The sequence below is a fragment of the Gobio gobio genome (assembly GCF_949357685.1).
Source record: "Gobio gobio genome assembly, chromosome: 12".
In the NCBI taxonomy this organism is placed as follows: Eukaryota; Metazoa; Chordata; class Actinopteri; order Cypriniformes; family Gobionidae; genus Gobio; species Gobio gobio.
The window spans coordinates 799,149-824,724 of NC_137105.1; the positions used below are offsets into that span (position 1 = coordinate 799,149).

The 25,576-nt window shown below is 41.6% G+C and overlaps 1 protein-coding gene across 2 annotated transcripts in view; it reads left to right on the forward strand.

Moving 5' to 3' along the window:
• entpd5b (ectonucleoside triphosphate diphosphohydrolase 5b) overlaps positions 1–25,081 on the forward strand; it is a 32,999-nt gene extending 7,918 nt beyond the window's left edge. The window contains exons 6-14 of one of the 2 annotated variants that reach the window (XM_079830499.1): positions 3,845–3,880; positions 9,666–9,754; positions 9,930–10,009; positions 12,781–12,842; positions 12,930–13,031; positions 13,105–13,248; positions 24,448–24,504; positions 24,592–24,707; positions 24,795–25,081. In XM_079830499.1, coding sequence (XP_079686625.1) covers positions 3,845–3,880; positions 9,666–9,754; positions 9,930–10,009; positions 12,781–12,842; positions 12,930–13,031; positions 13,105–13,248; positions 24,448–24,504; positions 24,592–24,707; positions 24,795–24,878 — 770 coding nt within the window. In that variant the 3' untranslated portion in view covers positions 24,879–25,081. The remainder of the gene's footprint in view (positions 1–3,844; positions 3,881–9,665; positions 9,755–9,929; positions 10,010–12,780; positions 12,843–12,929; positions 13,032–13,104; positions 13,249–24,447; positions 24,505–24,591; positions 24,708–24,794) is intronic. The other variant, XM_079830500.1, reaches the window with a different exon arrangement.
• Positions 25,082–25,576: the final 495 nt, after the last annotated feature.

Here is a 25,576-nt window from a genome sequence, read left to right on the forward strand (position 1 = left end):
AGAACGCTCAAGAGTAACGCTCAGAGAACACTCAAGAGTAACACTCAGAGAACGCTCAAGAGTAACGCTCAGAGAACACTCAAGAGTAACGCTCAGAGAACACTCAAGAGTAACGCTCAGAGAACACTCAAGAGTAACGCTCAGAGAACGCTCAAGAGTAACGCTCAGAGAACACTCAAGAGTAACGCTCAGAGAACACTCAAGAGTAACACTCAGAGAACGCTCAAGAGTAACGCTCAGAGAACACTCAAGAGTAACACTCAGAGAACGCTCAAGAGTAACGCTCAGAGAACACTCAAGAGTAACACTCAGAGAACGCTCAAGAGTAACGCTCAGAGAACACTCAAGAGTAACGCTCAAGAGTAACGCTCAGAGAACGCTGAAGAGTAACGCTCAAGAGTAACGCTCAGAGAACACTCAAGAGTAACGCTCAAGAGTAACGCTCAGAGAACACTCAAGAGTAACGCTCAAGAGTAACGCTCAGAGAACCCTCAAGAGTAACGCTCAAGAGTAACGCTCAGAGAACACTCAAGAGTAACTCTCAAGAGTAACGCTCAAGAGTAACGCTCAAGAGTAACGCTCAGAGAACACTCAAGAGTAACGCTCGGAGAACACTCAAGAGTAACGCTCGGAGAACACTCAAGAGTAACGCTCGGAGAACACTCATGAGTAACGCTCGGAGAACACTCATGAGTAACGCTCGGAGAACACTCAAGAGTAACGCTCGGAGAACACTCAAGAGTAACGCTCGGAGAACACTCAAGAGTAACGCTCGGAGAACACTCAAGAGTAACGCTCGGAGAACACTCATGAGTAACGCTCGGAGAACACTCAAGAGTAACGCTCGGAGAACACTCATGAGTAACTCTCGGAGAACACTCATGAGTAACGCTCGGAGAACACTCATGAGTAACGCTCGGAGAACACTCAAGAGTAACGCTCGGAGAACACTCAAGAGTAACACTCGGAGAACACTCATGAGTAACGTTCGGAGAACACTCATGAGTAACGCTCGGAGAACACTCCAGAGTAACGCTCGGAGAACACTCAAGAGTAACGCTCGGAGAACACTCATGAGTAACGCTCGGAGAACACTCAAGAGTAACGCTCGGAGAACCCTCAAGAGTAACGCTCGGAGAACACTCAAGAGTAACGCTCGGAGAACCCTCAAGAGTAACGCTCGGAGAACACTCAAGAGTAACGCTCGGAGAACACTCAAGAGTAACGCTCGGAGAACCCTCAAGAGTAACGCTCGGAGAACACTCAAGAGTAACGCTCGGAGAACACGCAAGAGTAACGCTCGGAGAACACTCAAGAGTAACGCTCGGAGAACACTCAAGTGTAACGCTCGGAGAACACTCATGAGTAACGCTCGGAGAACACGCAAGAGTAACGCTCGGAGAACACTCAAGAGTAACGCTCGGAGAACATTTAGAAATGGTTTAGTAAACGGACCGTTGGCAGAACATTCTTATTTTCTGGGATATTCCAAAATAATCAGATTCTAATGACTAAGAATTATTTCAATTATTTAACCCTAACCCACACATCAGATCAACTCTAGATGCTTTGAATCTACACTAAGTCTTATTCATTCTGATTGTTAATATATGGAATTATTTATTAAAGACTGTTTTTATCATGTCGATGTTGCCTTGATTGTGCAGCTTCACTGGAGTTTTATATAGAACTCTAGGGTTCTCAATTTTAAAGAAAGCTTTACGCCAAAAAGGTTCTATATAGAACTCTAGGGTTCTCGACTCAATTTTAAAGAACGCTTTATGCCAAAAAGGTTCTATATAGAACTCTAGGGTTCTTGACTCAATTTTAAGAATGCTTTACGCCAAAAAGGTTCTATATAGAACTCTAGGGTTCTCGACCCAATTTTAAAGAACGCTTTACGCCAAAATGGTTCTATATAGAACTCTAGGTTTCTCGACTCAATTTTAAAGAACGCTTTACGCCAAAAAGGTTCTATATAGAACTCTAGGGTTCTTGACTCAATTTTAAAGAACGTTTTACGCCAAAAAGGTTATATATAGAACTCTAGGTTTCTCGACTCGATTTTAAAGAACGCTTTATGCCAAAAGGGTTCTATATAGAACTCTAGGCTTCTCAACTCAATTTTAAAGAATGCTTTACTCCAAAAAGGTTCTATATAGAACTCTAGGTTTCTCAATTTTAAAGAACGCTTTACTCCAAAAAGGTTCTATATAGAACTCTAGGGTTCTCGACTCAATTTTAAAGAACGCTTTATGCCAAAAAGGTTCTAAATAGAACTCTAGGGTTCTTGACCCAATTTTAAAGAACGCTTTATGCCAAAAAGGTTCTATATAGGACTCTAGGGTTCTCGACCCAATTTTAAAGAACGCTTTACGCCAAAAGGGTTCTATATCGAACTCTAGGTTTCTCGACTCAATTTTAAAGAATGCTTTACACCAAAAAGGTTCTATATAGAACTCTAGGATTCTTGACTCAATTTTAAAGAACGTTTTACGCCAATAAGGTTATATATAGAACTCTAGGACTCTCGACACAATTTTAAAGATCACTTTACGCCAAAAAGGTTCTATATAGAACTCTAGGTTTCTCGACTCAATTTTTAAGAACGCTTTATGCCAAAAAGGTTCTATATAGAACGCTAGGGTTCTTGACCTAATTTTAAAGAACGCTTTATGCCAAAAAGGTTCTATATAGAACTCTAGGTTTCTCAATTTTAAAGAACGCTGTACTCCAAAAAGGTTCTATATAGAACTCTAGGGTTCTCGACCCAATTTTAAAGAACGCTTTACGCCAAAAAGGTTCTATATAGAACTCTAGGGTTCTCGACCCAATTTTAAAGAACGCTTTACGCCAAAATGGTTCTATATAGAACTCTAGGTTTCTTGACTCAATTTTAAAGAATGCTTTACGCCAAAAAGGTTCTACATAGAACTCTAGGGTTCTTGACTCAATTTTAAAGAACGTTTTACGCCAAAAAGGTTATATATAGAACTCTAGGTTTCTCCACTCAATTTTTAAGAACGCTTTATGCCAAAAAGGTTCTATACATAACTCTAGGGTTCTCGACTCGATTTTAAAGAACGCTTTATGCCAAAAAGGTTCTATATAGAACGCTAGGGTTCTTGACCTAATTTTAAAGAACGCTTTATGCCAAAAAGGTTCTATACAGAACTCTAGGGTTCTCAATTTTAAAGAACGCTTTACTCCAAAAAGGTTCTATATAGAACTTTAGGGTTCTCGACCCAATTTTAAATACTGCTTTATGCAAAAAAGGTTCTATATAGAACCCTAGGTTTCTCAATTTTAAAGAATGCTTTAAGCCAAAAAGGTTCTATATAGAACTCTAGGGTTCTAGACCCAATTTTAAATAACGCTTTACGCCAAAAAGGTTCTATATAGAACTCTAGGGTTCTCGACCCAATTTTAAATAACGCTTTATGCCAAAAAGGTTCTATATAGGACTCTAGGGTTCTCGACACAATTTTAAAGAACGCTTAATGCCAAAAAGGTTCTATATAGAACTCTAGGGTTCTCAACCCAAATTTAAATAACGCTTTATGCCAAAAAGGTTCTATATAGAACTCTAGGGTTCTCGACCCAATTTTAAAGAACGCCTAATGCCAAAAAGGTTCTATATAGAACTCTAGGGTTCTCGACTCAAACACTTTGTTTGAATAAGTTTTTATGATAGACACCATTTCAAATACCGAATTGGAGCAGAAATTATGAATAATTAAGTATTTGTAAAGTTAGTATTATAACTTGTCCTTGTGTGTAATTTAAGTGAAGAAAAAATACAAAACAAAATGATTGAGTGTTGATGAGTTGATGTTCTTCACAGGGATTCTGGCCTGGATCACAGTCAACTTCCTGACCGGTGAGGCTGACCTGCTGTTTTCAATGCTGAGTTTGAGCTTATGAAATATAATTTTAGTCTTTGTAAATCTAGGCATGATCAAGATTAATTGGTTTATACACTGAACGCCAAACTCTGTAATATAAATAGACAACATTTTTATTCAGAGAATCATTTAAATTATGTATTTATCACCTCAAAGTATTTTGTCTGGTATTAATCTTAAATGTTTTATATAGATTTCTATTAATTGTGAGTTTTGAAAGTGTCTCAGTTGAACGAACGCTGTACGATCAAAGGTTATGATTTTCTTCAGAATGATTGATGATTTGTCTGTTGATGGAAGTTCATATTTTAGATCTTCATATTTAAGTGTGTTTGTTTGGAGTGTTTGTTCGGAGTGTTTGTTTGGCGTGTTTGCTTGGCGTGTTTGTTTGGAGTGTTTGTTTATGGTGTTTGTTTAGTGAGTTTGTTTGGAGTGTTTGTTTGGGGTGTTTGTTTGGAGTGTTTGTTTAGTGAGTTTGTTTAGCGTGTTTGTTTGGGGTGTTTGTTTGGAGTGTTTGTTTGGGGTGTTTGTTTGGAGTGTTTGTTTGGGGTGTTTGTTTGGAGTGTTTGTTTGGAGTGTTTGTTTTGGGTGTTTGTTTGTAGTGTTTGTTTGGAGTGTTTGTTTGGGGTGTTTGTTTAGAGTGTTTGTTTGGGCTGTTTGTTTGGGCTGTTTGGAGTGTTTGTTTGGAGTGTTTGTTTGGGGTGTTTGTATGGAGGGTTTGTTTGCAGAGTTTGTTTGGAGTCTTTTTTTGGGCTGTTTGTTTAGGGTGTTTGTTTGGAGAGTTTGTTTGGAGGGTTTGTTTGGAGGGTTTGTTTGGAGAGTTTGTTTGGAGTGTTTGTTTGGAGTGTTTGTTTGGAGGGTTTGTTTGGGCTGTTTGTTTAGGGTGTTTGTTTGGAGTGTTTGTTTGGAGTGTTTGTTTGGAGGGTTTGTGGTGTTTGTTTGGAGTGTTTGTTTGGAGTGTATGTTTAGGGTGTTTGTTTGTAGTGTTTGTTTGTAGTGTTTGTTTGGGGTGTTTGTTTGGAGTGTTTGTTTGGGTTGTTTGTTTGGAGGGTTTGTTTGGAGTGTTTGTTTGGAGTGTTTGTTTAGTGAGTTTGTTTAGCGTGTTTGTTTGGAGGGTTTGTTTGGGGTGTTTGTTTGGAGTGTTTGTTTAGCGTGTTTGTTTGGGTTGTTTGTTTGGAGTGTTTCTTTGGAGGGTTTGTTTGGAGTGTTTGTTTGGAGTGTCTGTTTGGAGGGTTTGTTTGGAGTGTTTGTTTGGGGTGTTTGTTTGGAGTGTTTGTTTAGTGAGTTTGTTTAGGGTGTTTGTTTGGATGGTTTGTTTGGAGTGTTTGTTTGTGGTGTTTGTTTGGAGTGTTTTTTTGTAGTGTTTGTTTGGGGTGTTTGTTTAGAGTGTTTGTTTGGGCTGTTTGGAGTGTTTGTTTGGAGTGTTTGTTTGGGGTGTTTGTTTGGAGGGTTTGTTTGCAGAGTTTGTTTGGAGTCTTTTTTTGGGCTGTTTGTTTAGAGAGTTTGTTTGGAGAGTTTGTTTGGAGAGTTTGTTTGGAGTGTTTGTTTGGAGTTTGTTTGGAGGGTTTGTTTGGAGGGTTTGTTTGGAGAGTTTGTTTGGAGTGTTTGTTTGAAGTGTTTGTTTGGAGTGTTTGTTTGGAGGGTTTGGTTGGAGAGTTTGTTTGGAGTGTTTGTTTGGGCTGTTTGTTTAGGGTGTTTGTTTGGAGGGTTTGTTTGGAGTGTTTGTTTGGGCTGTTTGTTTGGAGTGTTTGTTTGGAGGGTTTGTTTGAAGTGTTTGTTTGGAGGGTTTGTTTGGAGAGTTTGTTTGGAGTCTTTGTTTGAAGTGTTTGTTTGGAGGGTTTGTTTGGAGTGTTTGTTTGGCGTGTTTGCTTGGCGTGTTTGTTTGGAGTGTTTGTTTATGGTGTTTGTTTAGTGAGTTTGTTTGGAGTGTTTGTTTGGGGTGTTTGTTTGGAGTGTTTGTTTAGTGAGTTTGTTTAGCGTGTTTGTTTGGGGTGTTTGTTTGGAGTGTTTGTTTGGGGTGTTTGTTTGGAGTGTTTGTTTGGGGTGTTTGTTTGGAGTGTTTGTTTGGAGTGTTTGTTTGGGGTGTTTGTTTGGAGTGTTTGTTTTGGGTGTTTGTTTTGGGTGTTTGTTTGTAGTGTTTGTTTGGAGTGTTTGTTTGGGGTGTTTGTTTAGAGTGTTTGTTTGGGCTGTTTGTTTGGGCTGTTTGGAGTGTTTGTTTGGAGTGTTTGTTTGGGGTGTTTGTTTGGAGGGTTTGTTTGCAGAGTTTGTTTGGAGTCTTTTTTTGGGCTGTTTGTTTAGGGTGTTTGTTTGGAGAGTTTGTTTGGAGGGTTTGTTTGGAGGGTTTGTTTGGAGAGTTTGTTTGGAGTGTTTGTTTGGAGTGTTTGTTTGGAGGGTTTGTTTGGGCTGTTTGTTTAGGGTGTTTGTTTGGAGTGTTTGTTTGGAGTGTTTGTTTGGAGGGTTTGTGGTGTTTGTTTGGAGTGTTTGTTTGGAGTGTATGTTTAGGGTGTTTGTTTGTAGTGTTTGTTTGTAGTGTTTGTTTGGGGTGTTTGTTTGGAGTGTTTGTTTGGGTTGTTTGTTTGGAGGGTTTGTTTGGAGTGTTTGTTTGGAGTGTTTGTTTAGTGAGTTTGTTTAGCGTGTTTGTTTGGAGGGTTTGTTTGGGGTGTTTGTTTGGAGTGTTTGTTTAGCGTGTTTGTTTGGGTTGTTTGTTTGGAGTGTTTCTTTGGAGGGTTTGTTTGGAGTGTTTGTTTGGAGTGTCTGTTTGGAGGGTTTGTTTGGAGTGTTTGTTTGGGGTGTTTGTTTGGAGTGTTTGTTTAGTGAGTTTGTTTAGGGTGTTTGTTTGGATGGTTTGTTTGGAGTGTTTGTTTGTGGTGTTTGTTTGGAGTGTTTTTTTGTAGTGTTTGTTTGGGGTGTTTGTTTAGAGTGTTTGTTTGGGCTGTTTGTTTGGGCTGTTTGGAGTGTTTGTTTGGAGTGTTTGTTTGGGGTGTTTGTTTGGAGGGTTTGTTTGCAGAGTTTGTTTGGAGTCTTTTTTTGGGCTGTTTGTTTAGAGAGTTTGTTTGGAGAGTTTGTTTGGAGAGTTTGTTTGGAGTGTTTGTTTGGAGTTTGTTTGGAGGGTTTGTTTGGAGGGTTTGTTTGGAGAGTTTGTTTGGAGTGTTTGTTTGAAGTGTTTGTTTGGAGTGTTTGTTTGGAGTGTTTGTTTGGAGGGTTTGGTTGGAGAGTTTGTTTGGAGTGTTTGTTTGGGCTGTTTGTTTAGGGTGTTTGTTTGGAGGGTTTGTTTGGAGTGTTTGTTTGGGCAGTTTGTTTGGAGTGTTTGTTTGGAGGGTTTGTTTGAAGTGTTTGTTTGGAGGGTTTGTTTGGAGAGTTTGTTTGGAGTCTTTGTTTTGAGTGTTTGTTTGGAGTGTTTGTATGGCGTGTTTGTATGGAGTGTTTGTTTGGAGTGTTTGTTTAGGGTGTTTGTTTGGAGAGTTTGTTTGGAGTGTATGTTTGGAGTGTTTGTTTAGAGTGTTTGTATGGAGTGTTTGTATGGAGTGTTTGTATGGAGTGTTTGTTTGGAGTGTTTGTTTGGAGTGTATGTTTGGAGCGTTTGTTTAGTGAGTTTGTTTGGCGTGTTTGTTTGGAGAGTTTGTTTGGAGTGTTTGTTTGGGGTGTTTGTTTGGAGTGTTTGTTTGGAGTGTTTGTTTGGAGTGTTTGTTTGGAGTGTTTGTTTGGAGTGTTTGTTTGGGGTGTTTGTTTGGAGTGTTTGTTTGGAGTGTTTGTTTGGAGTGTTTGTTTGGAGTGTTTGTTTAGGGTGTTTGTTTGTAGTGTTTTTTTGGAGTGTGTGTTTGGGGTGTTTGTTTAGAGTGTTTGTTAGGGCTGTTTGTTTGGGCTGTTTGGAGTGTTTGTTTGGAGAGTTTGTTTGGAGTGTTTGTTTGGAGTGTTTGTTTGGGGTGTTTGTTTGGAGGTTTTTTTTGCAGAGTTTGTTTGGAGTGTTTTTTGGGCTGTTTGTTTGTAGGGTTTGTTTGGAGTGTTTGTTTGGAGTGTTTGTTTGGAGGGTTTGTTTGAAGTGTTTGTATGAAGTGTTTGTATGTAGTGTTTGTATGGAGTGTTTGTATGGAGTGTTTGTATGGAGTGTTTGTTTGGAGTGTTTGTTTGGAGTGTTTGTATGGAGTGTTTGTATGGAGTGTTTGTTTGGAGTGTTTGTTTGGAGTGTTTGTATGGAGTGTTTGTATGGAGTGTTTGTATGGAGTGTTTGTTTGGAGTGTTTGTTTGGAGTGTTTGTATGGAGTGTTTGTATGTAGTGTTTGTATGGAGTGTTTGTATGGAGTGTTTGTATGGAGTGTTTGTTTGGAGTGTTTGTTTGGAGTGTTTGTATGGAGTGTTTGTATGGAGTGTTTGTATGGAGTGTTTGTATGGAGTGTTTGTTTGGAGTGTTTGTATGTAGTGTTTGTATGGAGTGTTTGTATGGAGTGTTTGTATGGAGTGTTTGTTTGGAGTGTTTGTTTGGAGTGTTTGTATGGAGTGTTTGTATGGAGTGTTTGTATGGAGTGTTTGTTTGGAGTGTATGTTTGGAGTGTATGTTTGGAGTGTATGTTTGGAGTGTTTGTTTTGAGCGTTTGTTTGGACTGTTTGTTTGGTGTTTTTTTTTTGGTGTGTTTGTTTGGTGTGTTTTTTTGGTGTGTTTGTTTGGTGTGTTTGTTTGGTGTGTTTGTTTGGAGGGTTTGTTTGGAGTGTTTGTTTGGAGTGTTTGTTTGGAGTGTTTGTATGGAGTGTTTGTATGGAGTGTTTGTTTGGAGTGTATGTTTGGAGTGTATGTTTGGAGTGTATGTTTGGAGTGTATGTTTGGAGTGTTTGTTTGGAGTGTATGTTTGGAGTGTATGTTTGGAGTGTATGTTTGGAGTGTATGTTTGGAGTGTTTGTTTGGAGTGTTTGTTTGGAGTGTTTGTTTTGAGCGTTTGTTTTGAGCGTTTGTTTGGACTGTTTGTTTGGTGTGTTTGTTTGGTGTGTTTGTTTGGTGTGTTTTTTTGGTGTGTTTGTTTGGTGTGTTTGTTTGGAGTGTTTGTTTGGAGGGTTTGTTTGGAGTGTTTGTTTGGAGTGTTTGTTTGGGGTGTTTGTTTGGGGTGTTTGTTTGGAGTGTTTGTTTGGAGTGTTTGTTTGGAGTGTTTGTTTGGTGTTTGTTTGTTGTGTTTGTTTGTTGTGTTTGTTTGGTGTGTTTGTTTGGTGTGTTTGTTTGGAGTGTTTGTTTGGAGTGTTTGTTTGGTGTGTTTGTTTAGGGTGTTTGTTTGGTGTGTTTGTTTGGAGGGTTTGTTTAGAGTGTTTGTTTGGTGTGTTTGTTTAGGGTGTTTGTTTGGTGTGTTTGTTTGGTGTGTTTGTTTGGAGTGTTTGTTTGGTGTGTTTGTTTAGGGTGTTTGTTTGGTGTGTTTGTTTGGAGGGTTTGTTTGGAGTGTTTGTTTGGAGTGTTTGTTTGGGGTGTTTGTTTGGGGTGTTTGTTTGGAGTGTTTGTTTGGAGTGTTTGTTTGGAGTGTTTGTTTGGAGTGTTTGTTTGGGGTGTTTGTTTGGAGTGTTTGTTTGGAGTGTTTGTTTGGGGTGTTTGTTTGGAGTGTTTGTTTGGAGTGTTTGTTTGGAGTGTTTGTTTGGAGTGTTTGTTTGGAGTGTTTGTTTGGAGTGTTTGTTTGGTGTGTTTGTTTAGGGTGTTTGTTTGTTGTGTTTGTTTGGTGTGTTTGTTTGGTGTGTTTGTTTGGAGGGTTTGTTTAGAGTGTTTGTTTAGCGTGTTTGTCCTGCTTTCAGGCCGCCTCGACCGCAGCTCTCAGAAGACGGTGGGAATCCTCGACCTGGGCGGCGGATCGACGCAAATCACCTTCCTCCCGAAGTCAAAGGTCTGTGTGAATAACACACTAATGAGAATCATGTGAATTACAGACATAACTCAAAGATGAAACATCTGCATGCGTCACAGTAACCAGATGTGTGTGTGTGTTTGTATTATTGATATTGTGTTGTGTGTGTGACTGTATTGGTTGTGATGTTTGTGTCCTCATTGGTGCGTCACAGAAAACCGTTGAAAGCGCGCCGACCGATTACATCGCCAGATTCCAGATGTTCAACTCCACGTATGAGCTCTACACACACAGGTACACGCTGGAGTAAAGCTGGAGTAACAGCAGATATCTGTGGGAATCCGTGTTGGGTGTGATGCATCACTAAGTATATTAACAGCTGTTCTCTATGTGAATATACACCGATCAGGCATAACATTATGACCAGTGAATAACACTGATGATCTCTGTTAGTGGGTGGGATATATTAGGCAGCAAGTGAACATGTTGTCCTCGGGGTTGATGTGTTAGAAGCAGGAAAAATGGGCAAGCGTAAGGATTTGAGCGAGTTTGACAAGGGCCAGATTGTGACGGATAGAGACTGGGTCAGAGCATCTACAGAACTGCAGCTCTTGTGGGGTGTTCCCGGTCTGCAGTGGTCAGTCTCTATCAGAAGTGAAGGACCAGTGGAGAACCGGCCACAGGGTCATGAAGGACCAGTGGAGAACCGGCCACAGGGTCATGAAGGACCAGTGGAGAACCGGCCACAGGGTCATGGAGGACCAGTGGAGAACCGGCCACAGGGTCATGGAGGACCAGTGGAGAACCGGCCACAGGGTCATGAAGGACCAGTGGAGAACCGGCCACAGGGTCATGAAGGACCAGTGGAGAACCGGCCACAGGGTCATGAAGGACCAGTGGAGAACCGGCCACAGGGTCATGAAAGACCAGTGGAGAACCAGCCACAGGGTCATGAAGGACCAGTGGAGAACCAGCCACAGGGTCATGAAGGACCAGTGGAGAACCGGCCACAGGGTCATGAAGGACCAGTGGAGAACCGGCCACAGGGTCATGAAGGACCAGTGGAGAACCGGCCACAGGGTCATGAAGGACCAGTGGAGAACCGGCCACAGGGTCATGAAGGACCAGTGGAGAACCGGCCACAGGGTCATGGAGGACCAGTGGAGAACCGGCCACAGGGTCATGAAGGACCAGTGGAGAACCGGCCACAGGGTCATGGAGGACCAGTGGAGAACCGGCCACAGGGTCATGAAGGACCAGTGGAGAACCGGCCACAGGGTCATGGAGGACCAGTGGAGAACCGGCCACAGGGTCATGGAGGACCAGTGGAGAACCGGCCACAGGGTCATGAAGGACCAGTGGAGAACCGGCCACAGGGTCATGAAGGACCAGTGGAGAACCGGCCACAGGGTCATGAAAGACCAGTGGAGAACCAGCCACAGGGTCATGAAGGACCAGTGGAGAACCGGCCACAGGGTCATGAAGGACCAGTGGAGAACCGGCCACAGGGTCATGGAGGACCAGTGGAGAACCGGCCACAGGGTCATGGAGGACCAGTGGAGAACCGGCCACAGGGTCATGAAGGACCAGTGGAGAACCGGCCACAGGGTCATGAAGGACCAGTGGAGAACCGGCCACAGGGTCATGAAAGACCAGTGGAGAACCAGCCACAGGGTCATGAAGGACCAGTGGAGAACCGGCCACAGGGTCATGAAGGACCAGTGGAGAACCGGCCACAGGGTCATGAAGGACCAGTGGAGAACCGGCCACAGGGTCATGAAGGACCAGTGGAGAACCGGCCACAGGGTCATGAAGGACCAGTGGAGAACCGGCCACAGGGTCATGAAGGACCAGTGGAGAACCGGCCACAGGGTCATGGAGGACCAGTGGAGAACCGGCCACAGGGTCATGGAGGACCAGTGGAGAACCGGCCACAGGGTCATGAAGGACCAGTGGAGAACCGGCCACAGGGTCATGAAGGACCAGTGGAGAACCGGCCACAGGGTCATGGAGGACCAGTGGAGAACCGGCCACAGGGTCATGAAGGACCAGTGGAGAACCGGCCACAGGGTCATGAAGGACCAGTGGAGAACCGGCCACAGGGTGATGAAGGACCAGTGGAGAACCGGCCACAGGGTCATGAAGGACCAGTGGAGAACCGGCCACAGGGTCATGGAGGACCAGTGGAGAACCGGCCACAGGGTCATGAAAGACCAGTGGAGAACCGGCCACAGGGTCATGGAGGACCAGTGGAGAACCGGCCACAGGGTCATGAAGGACCAGTGGAGAACCGGCCACAGGGTCATGAAGGACCAGTGGAGAACCGGCCACAGGGTCATGGAGGACGAGTGGAGAACCGGCCACAGGGTCATGGAGGACCAGTGGAGAACCGGCCACAGGGTCATGAAGGACCAGTGGAGAACCGGCCACAGGGTCATGAAGGACCAGTGGAGAACCGGCCACAGGGTCATGAAGGACCAGTGGAGAACCGGCCACAGGGTCATGAAGGACCAGTGGAGAACCAGCCACAGGGTCATGAAGGACCAGTGGAGAACCGGCCACAGGTCATGGGCGGCCGAGGCTCATTGATGCCCGTGTGGTCGATCAAGCAGACGAGCTTCTGGAGCTCTAACCGCTCCAGAAGTTAATGCTGGTTCTGATAGAAAGGGCTCAGAACACAAAGAGCATCTCAGATTGTGGAGTATGAGGCGAACCAATGAGTTTGGCCTCCAGATTCCTCAGATCTCAATACAATCGAGCATCTGTGGGATGAGCTGAACAAACAAGTCCGATCCACCTCGCAACTTACAGGACTTAAAGGATCTGCTGCTAACATCTTGGTGCCACACCTCTCTAGAGAAGTCCATGCCTCGACCAACACAATATTACGATGGTATGCCTGATGGGTGTATATATCTAAAGACTTTTATGATTTGACAGCACTAGTTATAGTGTATGTCTTTAATGTGACCTTCTCCCAAAATACTTTGAGGTTGATTTGTGCTTTAGAGAGTAATGAGTAGTTCAGAATATGATCAGCTAATAATATCTCTGCTTCTCGTCAGTTACCTTGGGAACGGCATCAAAGCGGCGCGTCTTTCAGCACTGGGAGCACTGGGATCAGACGGTATGACATCAGCACAGGTCATGTGACGCTCAGAGATCCATTACATCACTGATGATGATGATGATGATGATGATGATGTTTGTGCAGGTCTGGAGAGGAATGTTTACTGGAGCTCCTGTCTGCCCAAGAAACACACCGGCGACTTCAGCTTCGGAGGGTTAACGTACCATGTCAGCGGCGTCCCCGGTGGTAAAACACACACACACGCACGCACGCACACACACACGCACACACACACACTCTGATGCGTTCTGCTCTTCAGGTGTGATGGGCTTTAGGGCGTGTTATCAGGAGATGCTGAAGGTGGTGAAGGGCTTCATCAAGCAGCCTCTGGAGCTCAAGCACAGCTCCACCTTCTACGCCTTCTCCTATTACTTCGACCACGCGGTGGAGGCCGGACTCATCGGTGAGACACGCCCGCCAAACCACGAGGAAGCAGAACAAACCAGTTTGTGTGATCGAAAGATTTTTATTTCCAGCCACAGTGCAGACAATCCTCTACCGATTCAGAATCAAACCCGAAGGTGTTGAAACCGTTGGCGTTCCTATTATTAGGGGCCAAGCACCGAAGGTGCGGAGGCACCTATTGTAATCGTTAGATTTCTTATTATTATTATTAGGGGCCAAGCACCGAAGGTGCGGAGGCACCTATTGTAATCGTTAGATTTCTTATTATTAGGGGCCAAGCACCGAAGGTGCGGAGGCACCTATTGTAATCGTTAGATTTCTTATTATTATTATTAGGGGCCAAGCACCGAAGGTGCGGAGGCACCTATTGTAATCGTTAGATTTCTTATTATTATTATTATTATTATTATTATTCCGCCATGGAAGTCTATGGCAGCCCATAGAACCGCTTGCGGGAAAGTTGTGAAATTTGGTACACTGATAGAGGTTATTACCAATAGTACCCACACCAATTTTGGAGTCTCTAAATCAATCTCTCTAGCGCCACCACCTGTCCAAAGTTTGACTCATGTTTTTGCTAATAACTTTTGAACCATAAGGGCTAGAAACAAAATCTTTTTTTCTTTCGATTTATTGGTTTAAGCCGATTCGATCGCACCCTATGACGTCATTTACATCATTACAATGTTCCCGCCATTTTGAATTAACCGAAACCCAACTTTTTCGAACTCCTCCTAGGCCGTTGGTCCGATTTACACGAAAATTTAACCAGATCATCTCCAGACAGTGTTGACAAAAAAACATGGAATTCAAGTTGATTCGTTAAATCGTTTTTGATTTACACGCAAACAAATTTTACGTAATGCTTGAAAAAACACACTTAAGCCAATATCTCCGCAACGCTTTATCGTATTCAAACCAAACTTGGTACAAGTCATCACAAGCATGACTTGAGGCAACATGCAGCGTTTCGGCGCAGCGCCACCTACTGGTCCGGAGATACGAAAAATGGCTATTTTTGCTTATAACTTCTGAACTATTTGTCCAAAAATCATAAAAGTGATCTCGTTAGATTCAGGACGGCATGCCGAGTCGTCTGATATCCAATTTTACCATATCGGCCATTTTGACTGTCGGCCATTTTGAATTATGTTCTAAAATGCTGTATTTTATGAACGCATGAACGGATTTTTACGAAACTCGGTATGGGTCATCAGCACGATGTTCTGAAGTAGCCTGACAAGTTTCAAAACAGCGCCACCTAGTGGATAATTTTTTTTTCAAACGCCTATAACTTTAAGTGGGGTTGACTTATTTTCATGGGACTAACTTTTTTTGTCTCCTGAATCCTTGCCAAGTCCAACGATACCAGACTTGCCAGGTTTCAGCGTATGGTTTGTGCAGCGCGGTAATTTAGCGCTTAAAAAACATTAGCTGATATCTTCGAAACCGCTAGTCCGATCGAGACGAAACGAGCGCCAGAAAATCGGAAACATAGGTCGATAGCTATACGTCAATGCCCAAATGTCAAAATATTGATAGTAAGGGGTAGTAAAATCCAATCAAAGTCAAGTGTCAGTCATTTTTTACATGTTTTTTCATATAAATGTCTATAACTCCAAAACGAAATGAGATATTTTCACCAAAATTGACACACACATGTATGGGCTCAATCCGATGACACATAAAAAAAATTGTAGGATTGTGCCTCTTGGTGGCGCTATAATAGAACAAAACATGACATTGGCACTGTACAACTCAATGTTTTAATGTGGTGTTTTAACGGTTTTGCTTCAAATGTCTTTACTCATTTTTTCAGTTGGTCTGCTGCTATCTTCCTTGTTTGCTTCTGTTGCGCTTGGCCCCGTTAATGGCTGCTTGCAGCTATATTTATTATTATTATTATTCCGCCATGGAAGTCTATGGCAGCCCATAGAACCGCTTGCGGGAAAGTTGTGAAATTTGGTACACTGATAGAGGTTATTACCAATAGTACCCACACCAATTTTGGAGTCTCTAAATCAATCTCTCTAGCGCCACCACCTGTCCAAAGTTTGACTCATGTTTTTGCTAATAACTTTTGAACCATAAGGGCTAGAAACAAAATCTTTTTTTCTTTCGATTTATTGGTTTAAGCCGATTCGATCGCACCCTATGACGTCATTTACATCATTACAATGTTCCCGCCATTTTGAATTAACCGAAACCCAACTTTTTCGAACTCCTCCTAGGCCGTTGGTCCGATTTACACGAAAATTGAACCAGATCATCTCCAGACAGTGTTGACAAAAAAACATGGAATTCAAGTTGATTCGTTAAATCGTTTTTGATTTACACGCAAACAAATTTTACTTAATGCTTGAAAAAACACACTTAAGCCAATATCTCCGCAACGCTTTATCGTATTCAAACCAAACTTGGTACAAGTCATCACAAGCATGACTTGAGGCAACATGCAGCGTTTCGGCGCAGCGCCACCTACTGGTCCGGAGATACGAAAAATGGCTATTTTTGCTTATAACTTCTGAACTATTTGTCCAAAAATCATAAAAGTGATCTCGTTAGATTCAGGACGGCATGCCGAGTCGTCTGATATCCAATTTTACCATATCGGCCATTTTGACTGTCGGCCATTTTGAATTATGTTCTAAAATGCTGTATTTTATGAACGCATGAACGGATTTTTACGAAACTCGGTATGGGTCATCAGCACGATGTTCTGAAGTAGCCTGACAAGTTTCAAAACAGCGCCACCTAGTGGATAATTTTTTTTTTCAAACGCCTATAACTTTAAGTGGGGTTGACTTATTTTCATGGGACTAACTTTTTTTGTCTCCTGAATCCTTGCCAAGTCCAACGATACCAGACTTGCCAGGTTTCAGCGTATGGTTTGTGCAGCGCGGTAATTTAGCGCTTAAAAAACATTAGCTGATATCTTCGAAACCGCTAGTCCGATCGAGACGAAACGAGCGCCAGAAAATCGGAAACATAGGTCGATAGCTATACGTCAATGCCCAAATGTCAAAATATTGATAGTAAGGGGTAGTAAAATCCAATCAAAGTCAAGTGTCAGTCATTTTTTACATGTTTTTTCATATAAATGTCTATAACTCCAAAACGAAATGAGATATTTTCACCAAAATTGACACACACATGTATGGGCTCAATCCGATGACACATAAAAAAAATTGTAGGATTGTGCCTCTTGGTGGCGCTATAATAGAACAAAACATGACATTGGCACTGTACAACTCAATGTTTTAATGTGGTGTTTTAACGGTTTTGCTTCAAATGTCTTTACTCATTTTTTCAGTTGGTCTGCTGCTATCTTCCTTGTTTGCTTCTGTTGCGCTTGGCCCCGTTAATGGCTGCTTGCAGCTATATTTATTATTATTATTATTATTATTCCGCCATGGAAGTCTATGGCAGCCCATAGAACCGCTTGCGGGAAAGTTGTGAAATTTGGTACACTGATAGAGGTTATTACCAATAGTACCCACACCAATTTTGGAGTCTCTAAATCAATCTCTCTAGCGCCACCACCTGTCCAAAGTTTGACTCATGTTTTTGCTAATAACTTTTGAACCATAAGGGCTAGAAACAAAATCTTTTTTTCTTTCGATTTATTGGTTTAAGCCGATTCGATCGCACCCTATGACGTCATTTACATCATTACAATGTTCCCGCCATTTTGAATTAACCGAAACCCAACTTTTTCGAACTCCTCCTAGGCCGTTGGTCCGATTTACACGAAAATTGAACCAGATCATCTCCAGACAGTGTTGACAAAAAAACATGGAATTCAAGTTGATTCGTTAAATCGTTTTTGATTTACACGCAAACAAATTTTACGTAATGCTTGAAAAAACACACTTAAGCCAATATCTCCGCAACGCTTTATCGTATTCAAACCAAACTTGGTACAAGTCATCACAAGCATGACTTGAGGCAACATGCAGCGTTTCGGCGCAGCGCCACCTACTGGTCCGGAGATACGAAAAATGGCTATTTTTGCTTATAACTTCTGAACTATTTGTCCAAAAATCATAAAAGTGATCTCGTTAGATTCAGGACGGCATGCCGAGTCGTCTGATATCCAATTTTACCATATCGGCCATTTTGACTGTCGGCCATTTTGAATTATGTTCTAAAATGCTGTATTTTATGAACGCATGAACGGATTTTTACGAAACTCGGTATGGGTCATCAGCACGATGTTCTGAAGTAGCCTGACAAGTTTCAAAACAGCGCCACCTAGTGGATAATTTTTTTTTTCAAACGCCTATAACTTTAAGTGGGGTTGACTTATTTTCATGGGACTAACTTTTTTTGTCTCCTGAATCCTTGCCAAGTCCAACGATACCAGACTTGCCAGGTTTCAGCGTATGGTTTGTGCAGCGCGGTAATTTAGCGCTTAAAAAACATTAGCTGATATCTTCGAAACCGCTAGTCCGATCGAGACGAAACGAGCGCCAGAAAATCGGAAACATAGGTCGATAGCTATACGTCAATGCCCAAATGTCAAAATATTGATAGTAAGGGGTAGTAAAATCCAATCAAAGTCAAGTGTCAGTCATTTTTTACATGTTTTTTCATATAAATGTCTATAACTCCAAAACGAAATGAGATATTTTCACCAAAATTGACACACACATGTATGGGCTCAATCCGATGACACATAAAAAAAATTGTAGGATTGTGCCTCTTGGTGGCGCTATAATAGAACAAAACATGACATTGGCACTGTACAACTCAATGTTTTAATGTGGTGTTTTAACGGTTTTGCTTCAAATGTCTTTACTCATTTTTTCAGTTGGTCTGCTGCTATCTTCCTTGTTTGCTTCTGTTGCGCTTGGCCCCGTTAATGGCTGCTTGCAGCTATATTTATTATTATTATTATTATTATTCCGCCATGGAAGTCTATGGCAGCCCATAGAACCGCTTGCGGGAAAGTTGTGAAATTTGGTACACTGATAGAGGTTATTACCAATAGTACCCACACCAATTTTGGAGTCTCTAAATCAATCTCTCTAGCGCCACCACCTGTCCAAAGTTTGACTCATGTTTTTGCTAATAACTTTTGAACCATAAGGGCTAGAAACAAAATCTTTTTTTCTTTCGATTTATTGGTTTAAGCCAATTCGATCGCACCCTATGACGTCATTTACATCATTACAATGTTCCCGCCATTTTGAATTAACCGAAACCCAACTTTTTCGAACTCCTCCTAGGCCGTTGGTCCGATTTACACGAAAATTGAACCAGATCATCTCCAGACAGTGTTGACAAAAAAACATGGAATTCAAGTTGATTCGTTAAATCGTTTTTGATTTACACGCAAACAAATTTTACGTAATGCTTGAAAAAACACACTTAAGCCAATATCTCCGCAACGCTTTATCGTATTCAAACCAAACTTGGTACAAGTCATCACAAGCATGACTTGAGGCAACATGCAGCGTTTCGGCGCAGCGCCACCTACTGGTCCGGAGATACGAAAAATGGCTATTTTTGCTTATAACTTCTGAACTATTTGTCCAAAAATCATAAAAGTGATCTCGTTAGATTCAGGACGGCATGCCGAGTCGTCTGATATCCAATTTTACCATATCGGCCATTTTGACTGTCGGCCATTTTGAATTATGTTCTAAAATGCTGTATTTTATGAACGCATGAACGGATTTTTACGAAACTCGGTATGGGTCATCAGCACGATGTTCTGAAGTAGCCTGACAAGTTTCAAAACAGCGCCACCTAGTGGATAATTTTTTTTTTCAAACGCCTATAACTTTAAGTGGGGTTGACTTATTTTCATGGGACTAACTTTTTTTGTCTCCTGAATCCTTGCCAAGTCCAACGATACCAGACTTGCCAGGTTTCAGCGTATGGTTTGTGCAGCGCGGTAATTTAGCGCTTAAAAAACATTAGCTGATATCTTCGAAACCGCTAGTCCGATCGAGACGAAACGAGCGCCAGAAAATCGGAAACATAGGTCGATAGCTAAACGTCAATGCCCAAATGTCAAAATATTGATAGTAAGGGATAGTAAAATCCAATCAAAGTCAAGTGTCAGTCATTTTTTACATGTTTTTTCATATAAATGTCTATAACTCCAAAACGAAATGAGATATTTTCACCAAAATTGACACACACATGTATGGGCTCAATCCGATGACACATAAAAAAAATTGTAGGATTGTGCCTCTTGGTGGCGCTATAATAGAACAAAACATGACATTGGCACTGTACAACTCAATGTTTTAATGTGGTGTTTTAACGGTTTTGCTTCAAATGTCTTTACTCATTTTTTCAGTTGGTCTGCTGCTATCTTCCTTGTTTGCTTCTGTTGCGCTTGGCCCCGTTAATGGCTGCTTGCAGCTATATTTATTATTATTATTATTCCGCCATGGAAGTCTATGGCAGCCCATAGAACCGCTTGCGGGAAAGTTGTGAAATTTGGTACACTGATAGAGGTTATTACCAATAGTACCCACACCAATTTTGGAGTCTCTAAATCAATCTCTCTAGCGCCACCACCTGTCCAAAGTTTGACTCATGTTTTTGCTAATAACTTTTGAACCATAAGGGCTAGAAACAAAATCTTTTTTTCTTTCGATTTATTGGTTTAAGCCGATTCGATCGCACCCTATGACGTCATTTACATCATTACAATGTTCCCGCCATTTTGAATTAACCGAAACCCAACTTTTTCGAACTCCTCCTAGGCCGTTGGTCCGATTTACACGAAAATTGAACCAGATCATCTCCAGACAGTGTTGACAAAAAAACATGGAATTCAAGTTGATTCGTTAAATCGTTTTTGATTTACACGCAAACAAATTTTACGTAATGCTTGAAAAAACACATTTAAGCCAATATCTCCGCAACGCTTTATCGTATTCAAACCAAACTTGGTACAAGTCATCACAAGCATGACTTGAGGCAACATGCAGCGTTTCGGCGCAGCGCCACCTACTGGTCCGGAGATACGAAAAATGGCTATTTTTGCTTATAACTTCTGAACTATTTGTCCAAAAATCATAAAAGTGATCTCGTTAGATTCAGGACGGCATGCCGAGTCGTCTGATATCCAATTTTACCATATCGGCCATTTTGACTGTCGGCCATTTTGAATTATGTTCTAAAATGCTGTATTTTATGAACGCATGAACGGATTTTTACGAAACTCGGTATGGGTCATCAGCACGATGTTCTGAAGTAGCCTGACAAGTTTCAAAACAGCGCCACCTAGTGGATAATTTTTTTTTTCAAACGCCTATAACTTTAAGTGGGGTTGACTTATTTTCATGGGACTAACTTTTTTTGTCTCCTGAATCCTTGCCAAGTCCAACGATACCAGACTTGCCAGGTTTCAGCGTATGGTTTGTGCAGCGCGGTAATTTAGCGCTTAAAAAACATTAGCTGATATCTTCGAAACCGCTAGTCCGATCGAGACGAAACGAGCGCCAGAAAATCGGAAACATAGGTCGATAGCTATACGTCAATGCCCAAATGTCAAAATATTGATAGTAAGGGGTAGTAAAATCCAATCAAAGTCAAGTGTCAGTCATTTTTTACATGTTTTTTCATATAAATGTCTATAACTCCAAAACGAAATGAGATATTTTCACCAAAATTGACACACACATGTATGGGCTCAATCCGATGACACATAAAAAAAATTGTAGGATTGTGCCTCTTGGTGGCGCTATAATAGAACAAAACATGACATTGGCACTGTACAACTCAATGTTTTAATGTGGTGTTTTAACGGTTTTGCTTCAAATGTCTTTACTCATTTTTTCAGTTGGTCTGCTGCTATCTTCCTTGTTTGCTTCTGTTGCGCTTGGCCCCGTTAATGGCTGCTTGCAGCTATATTTATTATTATTATTATTCATCTTCCACTCTTGAGTCTATGGCAGCCCATAGAACCGTGTGGTAAAAAGTTGTGAAATTTGGCACACAGGTTGAGGACAGTCTGAAAAGTCACTGTAGCAAATTTGGAGTCTCTAACTCAATCCCTCTAGCGCCACCATCAGTCCAAAATTTGACTCATGTTTATGCTAATTACTTTTGAACCATAAGAGATAGAGACAAAATTATTTGTTCCTCTGATTCCTTGGCTCATGACGATTCGATTTCACCATATGCCATCATTTTCCGTCATACATTTTTTCCCGCCATTTTGAATTTTCCAAAAAACTACTTTTGCGAACTAGTCCTAGACGGTTCATCCGATTTGCACAAACATTTAACCAGATCATCTTCAGACCATGCTGACAAAAAATCTTGTAATTCAAGTTGATTTGTCAAATCGTTTTCGATAAACGCACAAACAAATTTTACGTAGCGATTGCAAAAACATTCATAAGGCTGTATCTCCGCAACACTTTATCATATTCAAACCAAACCTGGTACATGTCATCACAAGCATGACCTGAGGCAACATGCAGCGTTTCGGCGCAGCGCAACCTACTGGTCCGAAAATACAAAAAATGGCTGTTTTTGCTTATAACTTTTGAACTGTTTGTCCAAAAATCTTATATTCTATTTTACCATATCAGCCATTTTGGCTGTCGACCATTTTGAACTATGAGCTAAAATGCTGTATTTTATGAACACATGAATGGATTGTTATGAAACTCGGTTTGGGTCATCAACACAATTCCCTAAATGAGCCCAATAAGTTTTGAAACAGCGCCACCTAGTGGAGAATATTTTTTTTCAAACACTTTTACCTTTGGGTGTGGTCGACTTATTTTCATGGGAGTAACTTTTTTGTCTCCTGAATCCTTGCAGAGTCCAACGATACCAGACTTGCCAGGTTTCGCGTATGGTTTGTGCAGCGTTGTAATTTAGCACTTATAAAACATTAGCTATATAAAACATTAAAACATTAGTCCGATCGAGACGAAACCAGCATCAGAAGTTCTGAAACATAGGTCGATAGCGAAACGCTAATGCCCAAATGTCCAAATATTGATAGTAAGGGGGAGTAAAATCCAATCAAAGTCAGGTGTCAGTCATTTTTTATGTGTTTTTTCATATAAATGTCTATAACTCTAAAACGAAATGAGATATTTTCACTAACATTGACACACACATGTATGGGCTCACTCCGAGGACACATAAGAAAAATGGTGGAATTGAGCCACTTGGTGGCGCTAAAATAGAACAAAACACAAAATTCCCATAGACTACAATGCAGAATTATGATATAAAATGCTATACTTTACAAATGAATTGGTGTATCATTACGAAACTTGGTTTGTGTCATCAGCACCATGCCTTTAAGATACTTAAACGGTTTCAAAACAGCACCGCATGTGGTTCATACTTATAATAAAGGCCTCTTGAGGCTATATCTCTGCAGACATGTTGACACTATATTGACACTATATTGACACTATATTGACTCCCTGCTTTGATATATTGACACCAATCTTTGCATGTGTCATTGTTCCGTTATTCTAGCCACACCACATCAATTTCGTAACTCTGCCACCTATTGGTTGAACGTGATAAATCATTAAATCGATTAAACATCACTTCCATCAAAAAACAGTCCCCAAATATAGAACCTTGAGACTCAGAGCTTTCCGACGATATGTGTTTGGTCAAGATTAGAAAAGATTTTGATTATAAAGTCGTTCAAATAAATGTTGTAATATAAAACATGACTCCGCCCACTAGGGGATTAATTTTGAGTTCGTAAGCTTTCGAATGATACCTAATTTATGATAATTACTCAAATATATGATACGAAAAAAAGGCGATGAAAAAAAGAGCGCCAGCGGGACGGTGACAGTTAAAGGGCAGGTTAGAGACTCCAGTGAGTCAATGTTTAGAAAAATAATGTAGGAACTAGATTTTCTTTAAAATATACTTTAAAATACGCTATTAAGGCTTTTAGAAACGTTTTTGTGAGAGAATTTTACTTCCGCATCTAAAAATGCCAAAACCGGACGTGACATAACGAGAGGGAGTGCGGAGAATCTCAGCGATAGCAAAACAATGAATCGCAATGACCGCTCGGACGCTGAGGACATTATAAATGTTTATTAATACTCATATGGCAGACCACAGCCATACAATTATGACACACAATTAGGGACAGAGCAGGATTAGACAGAACAACGATTAGAGGAGACAGATTGAGTTGTTGTGTGAGGAGAAACAGTGGAGAACAGCGGCAGGTGTCTCTGAGAGAGCAGTGTTAGCTTATATAAGCTAGCTAACGATATGATCACTGTGCTCAGATTACAACACTGTACTGATTATTATCATGTCTCAGCCAATAGCAAAGCTGGTTGTTGTCATCTAGTATACTTAACGTTACCAATAACAGAAACGAATAGGCTTTGACCATCAGGAAAAGTCACACTTGTTTCTCATCACGACTGATTTGGTACTTAGCAAATGTTTTAAAAACAAGACTCACTGTGCACAGTTCACGTTTTCTCTGAGCTGCATCTCTGACGGATCCGGGACGTCACATCCCAGATCCCACACAGCAAAAGGATCCGCGGCGGATCGGATATAAATCTCCCGCCGGCGGCTGAACCACAGACAGTGTTATTGTGTTTATCCTTTATTCATTCATTCTGTTATGGGTTTATTTCGTGCCGATTCACCGATAGTGTGAGGATGCGTATGACGTTTGATATTTGAGTGAACTTGAATGTACATACATGGCATGACAAACCTGTAGACTCGATGTCCAGACAGGCTGGACACAATAATTTAACATGACAATGATAAATTGGAATAGAAAAACTACCGAAAATACACAGACTCTACTGAACACCAGCCTATTCTGCCCTGAGCCCACGCACAGCTCGGCCAGCGACTCCCTCTCCTGACGCGGTGTTGAAAAAACGCTTTTTCCAATCGGCCAACGAAACGGCTACTTTATCTACTAAATTTGTGCTCTTATGTCTTTTTAAAACATTTTAAATCCTGCATTACCTTTTCATATGGTATTTTCATACAAGCTTATATATTAATCTAAAAAAAATTTAACCTGCAATATGCCCTTTAAGAGGTTAAACATTTAATTCAAAATTTCAACTTTTTTTCTCGAAATGTAGTTTAATTGTGCATTATAGTTACTTGAATCTGGAGATGGTTTCATTTTTTTAATAAAGCTCTCATTAACGTGCGTGTGTGTGTGTGTGTGTGTATTGATGAATCTCAGATGAAACCCGAGGAGGAGCCGTGAAGATCCGAGACTTCAGGAAACGAGCGAAAGAGGGTGAGCTTTACCTCACTTTACCTTTTTTTCATGTTCTCGTCTGATATATGTGCAGTAACTCATATTACACCGTGTGTGTGTTTGCAGTGTGTAACCGTCCGTCCGAGCGCAGTCAGGTCAATAATTTCCTGTGTATGGACCTCACCTACATCATCTGTCTGCTGAAGGACGGCTTCGGCTTTAGAGAGAGCACCGTCCTGCAGGTACTGAGGCATTCTGGGCCAGGGCTGTCCTCTGGAGGAGCGGTAACACTGATCCCTGTGTGTGTGTGTGTGTGTGTGTGTGTGTAGCTAACCAAGAAGGTGAGGAACGTGGAGACCAGCTGGGCTTTGGGGGCCGCCATCAACCACTTCCAGAAGTTCAGGATCCATTAAACACACCCAGAGTGATCCCACAGGGGGAATCCCACAGCTCAACAGTTTCTGTATGCAAAGCTCCATCTGACCGACTGAATGAGAACTGAAGCGTGAGGAGTTCCTGTGTGCGGTTCACACTCGCTGTGATATCTGTATCTGTCTTTAATGTCTGCTCTAATTAAAGATTTTAACAACACGTGCTCATGAGAGTGACTTCACACACACTTCAGTCATGATGTATATTTCTATCTTCAACACTTTAAGAAACTTCATATTGAGAAACTGATGAATCTCATGAGCATGTCTCAACCACAAAGAACAATTACAAGTTTCCTAGTCAGAAAATCCTAGTCAGAAATTCCTAGTCGGAAAATCCTAGTCAGAAATTCCTAGTCAGTTCCCTGAGGCTCGGTGGTTCAGGTAAGTTGTCTTCAAACCGGACGGTTGGTGGTTCAATCCCCGGTTCCACCTGACCAAGAGTCGAGGGGTCCATGAGTGTCTGACCCCAGCTGCTCCTGACCAGCTGATGGACGCATGGCCGACACCGCCATCGTGAGTGTGTGTGTGTGTGTGTGTGAGGCAATGTGTAAAGCGCTTTGGATGGCCATGGGTCTGTTGAAAGCGCTATATAAATAAGTCAATTTACATTTAGTCGGAAAATCCTAGTCTGAGTTTCCTAGTCCGAAAACTCTAGTCGGAAATTCCTAGTTGGAAAA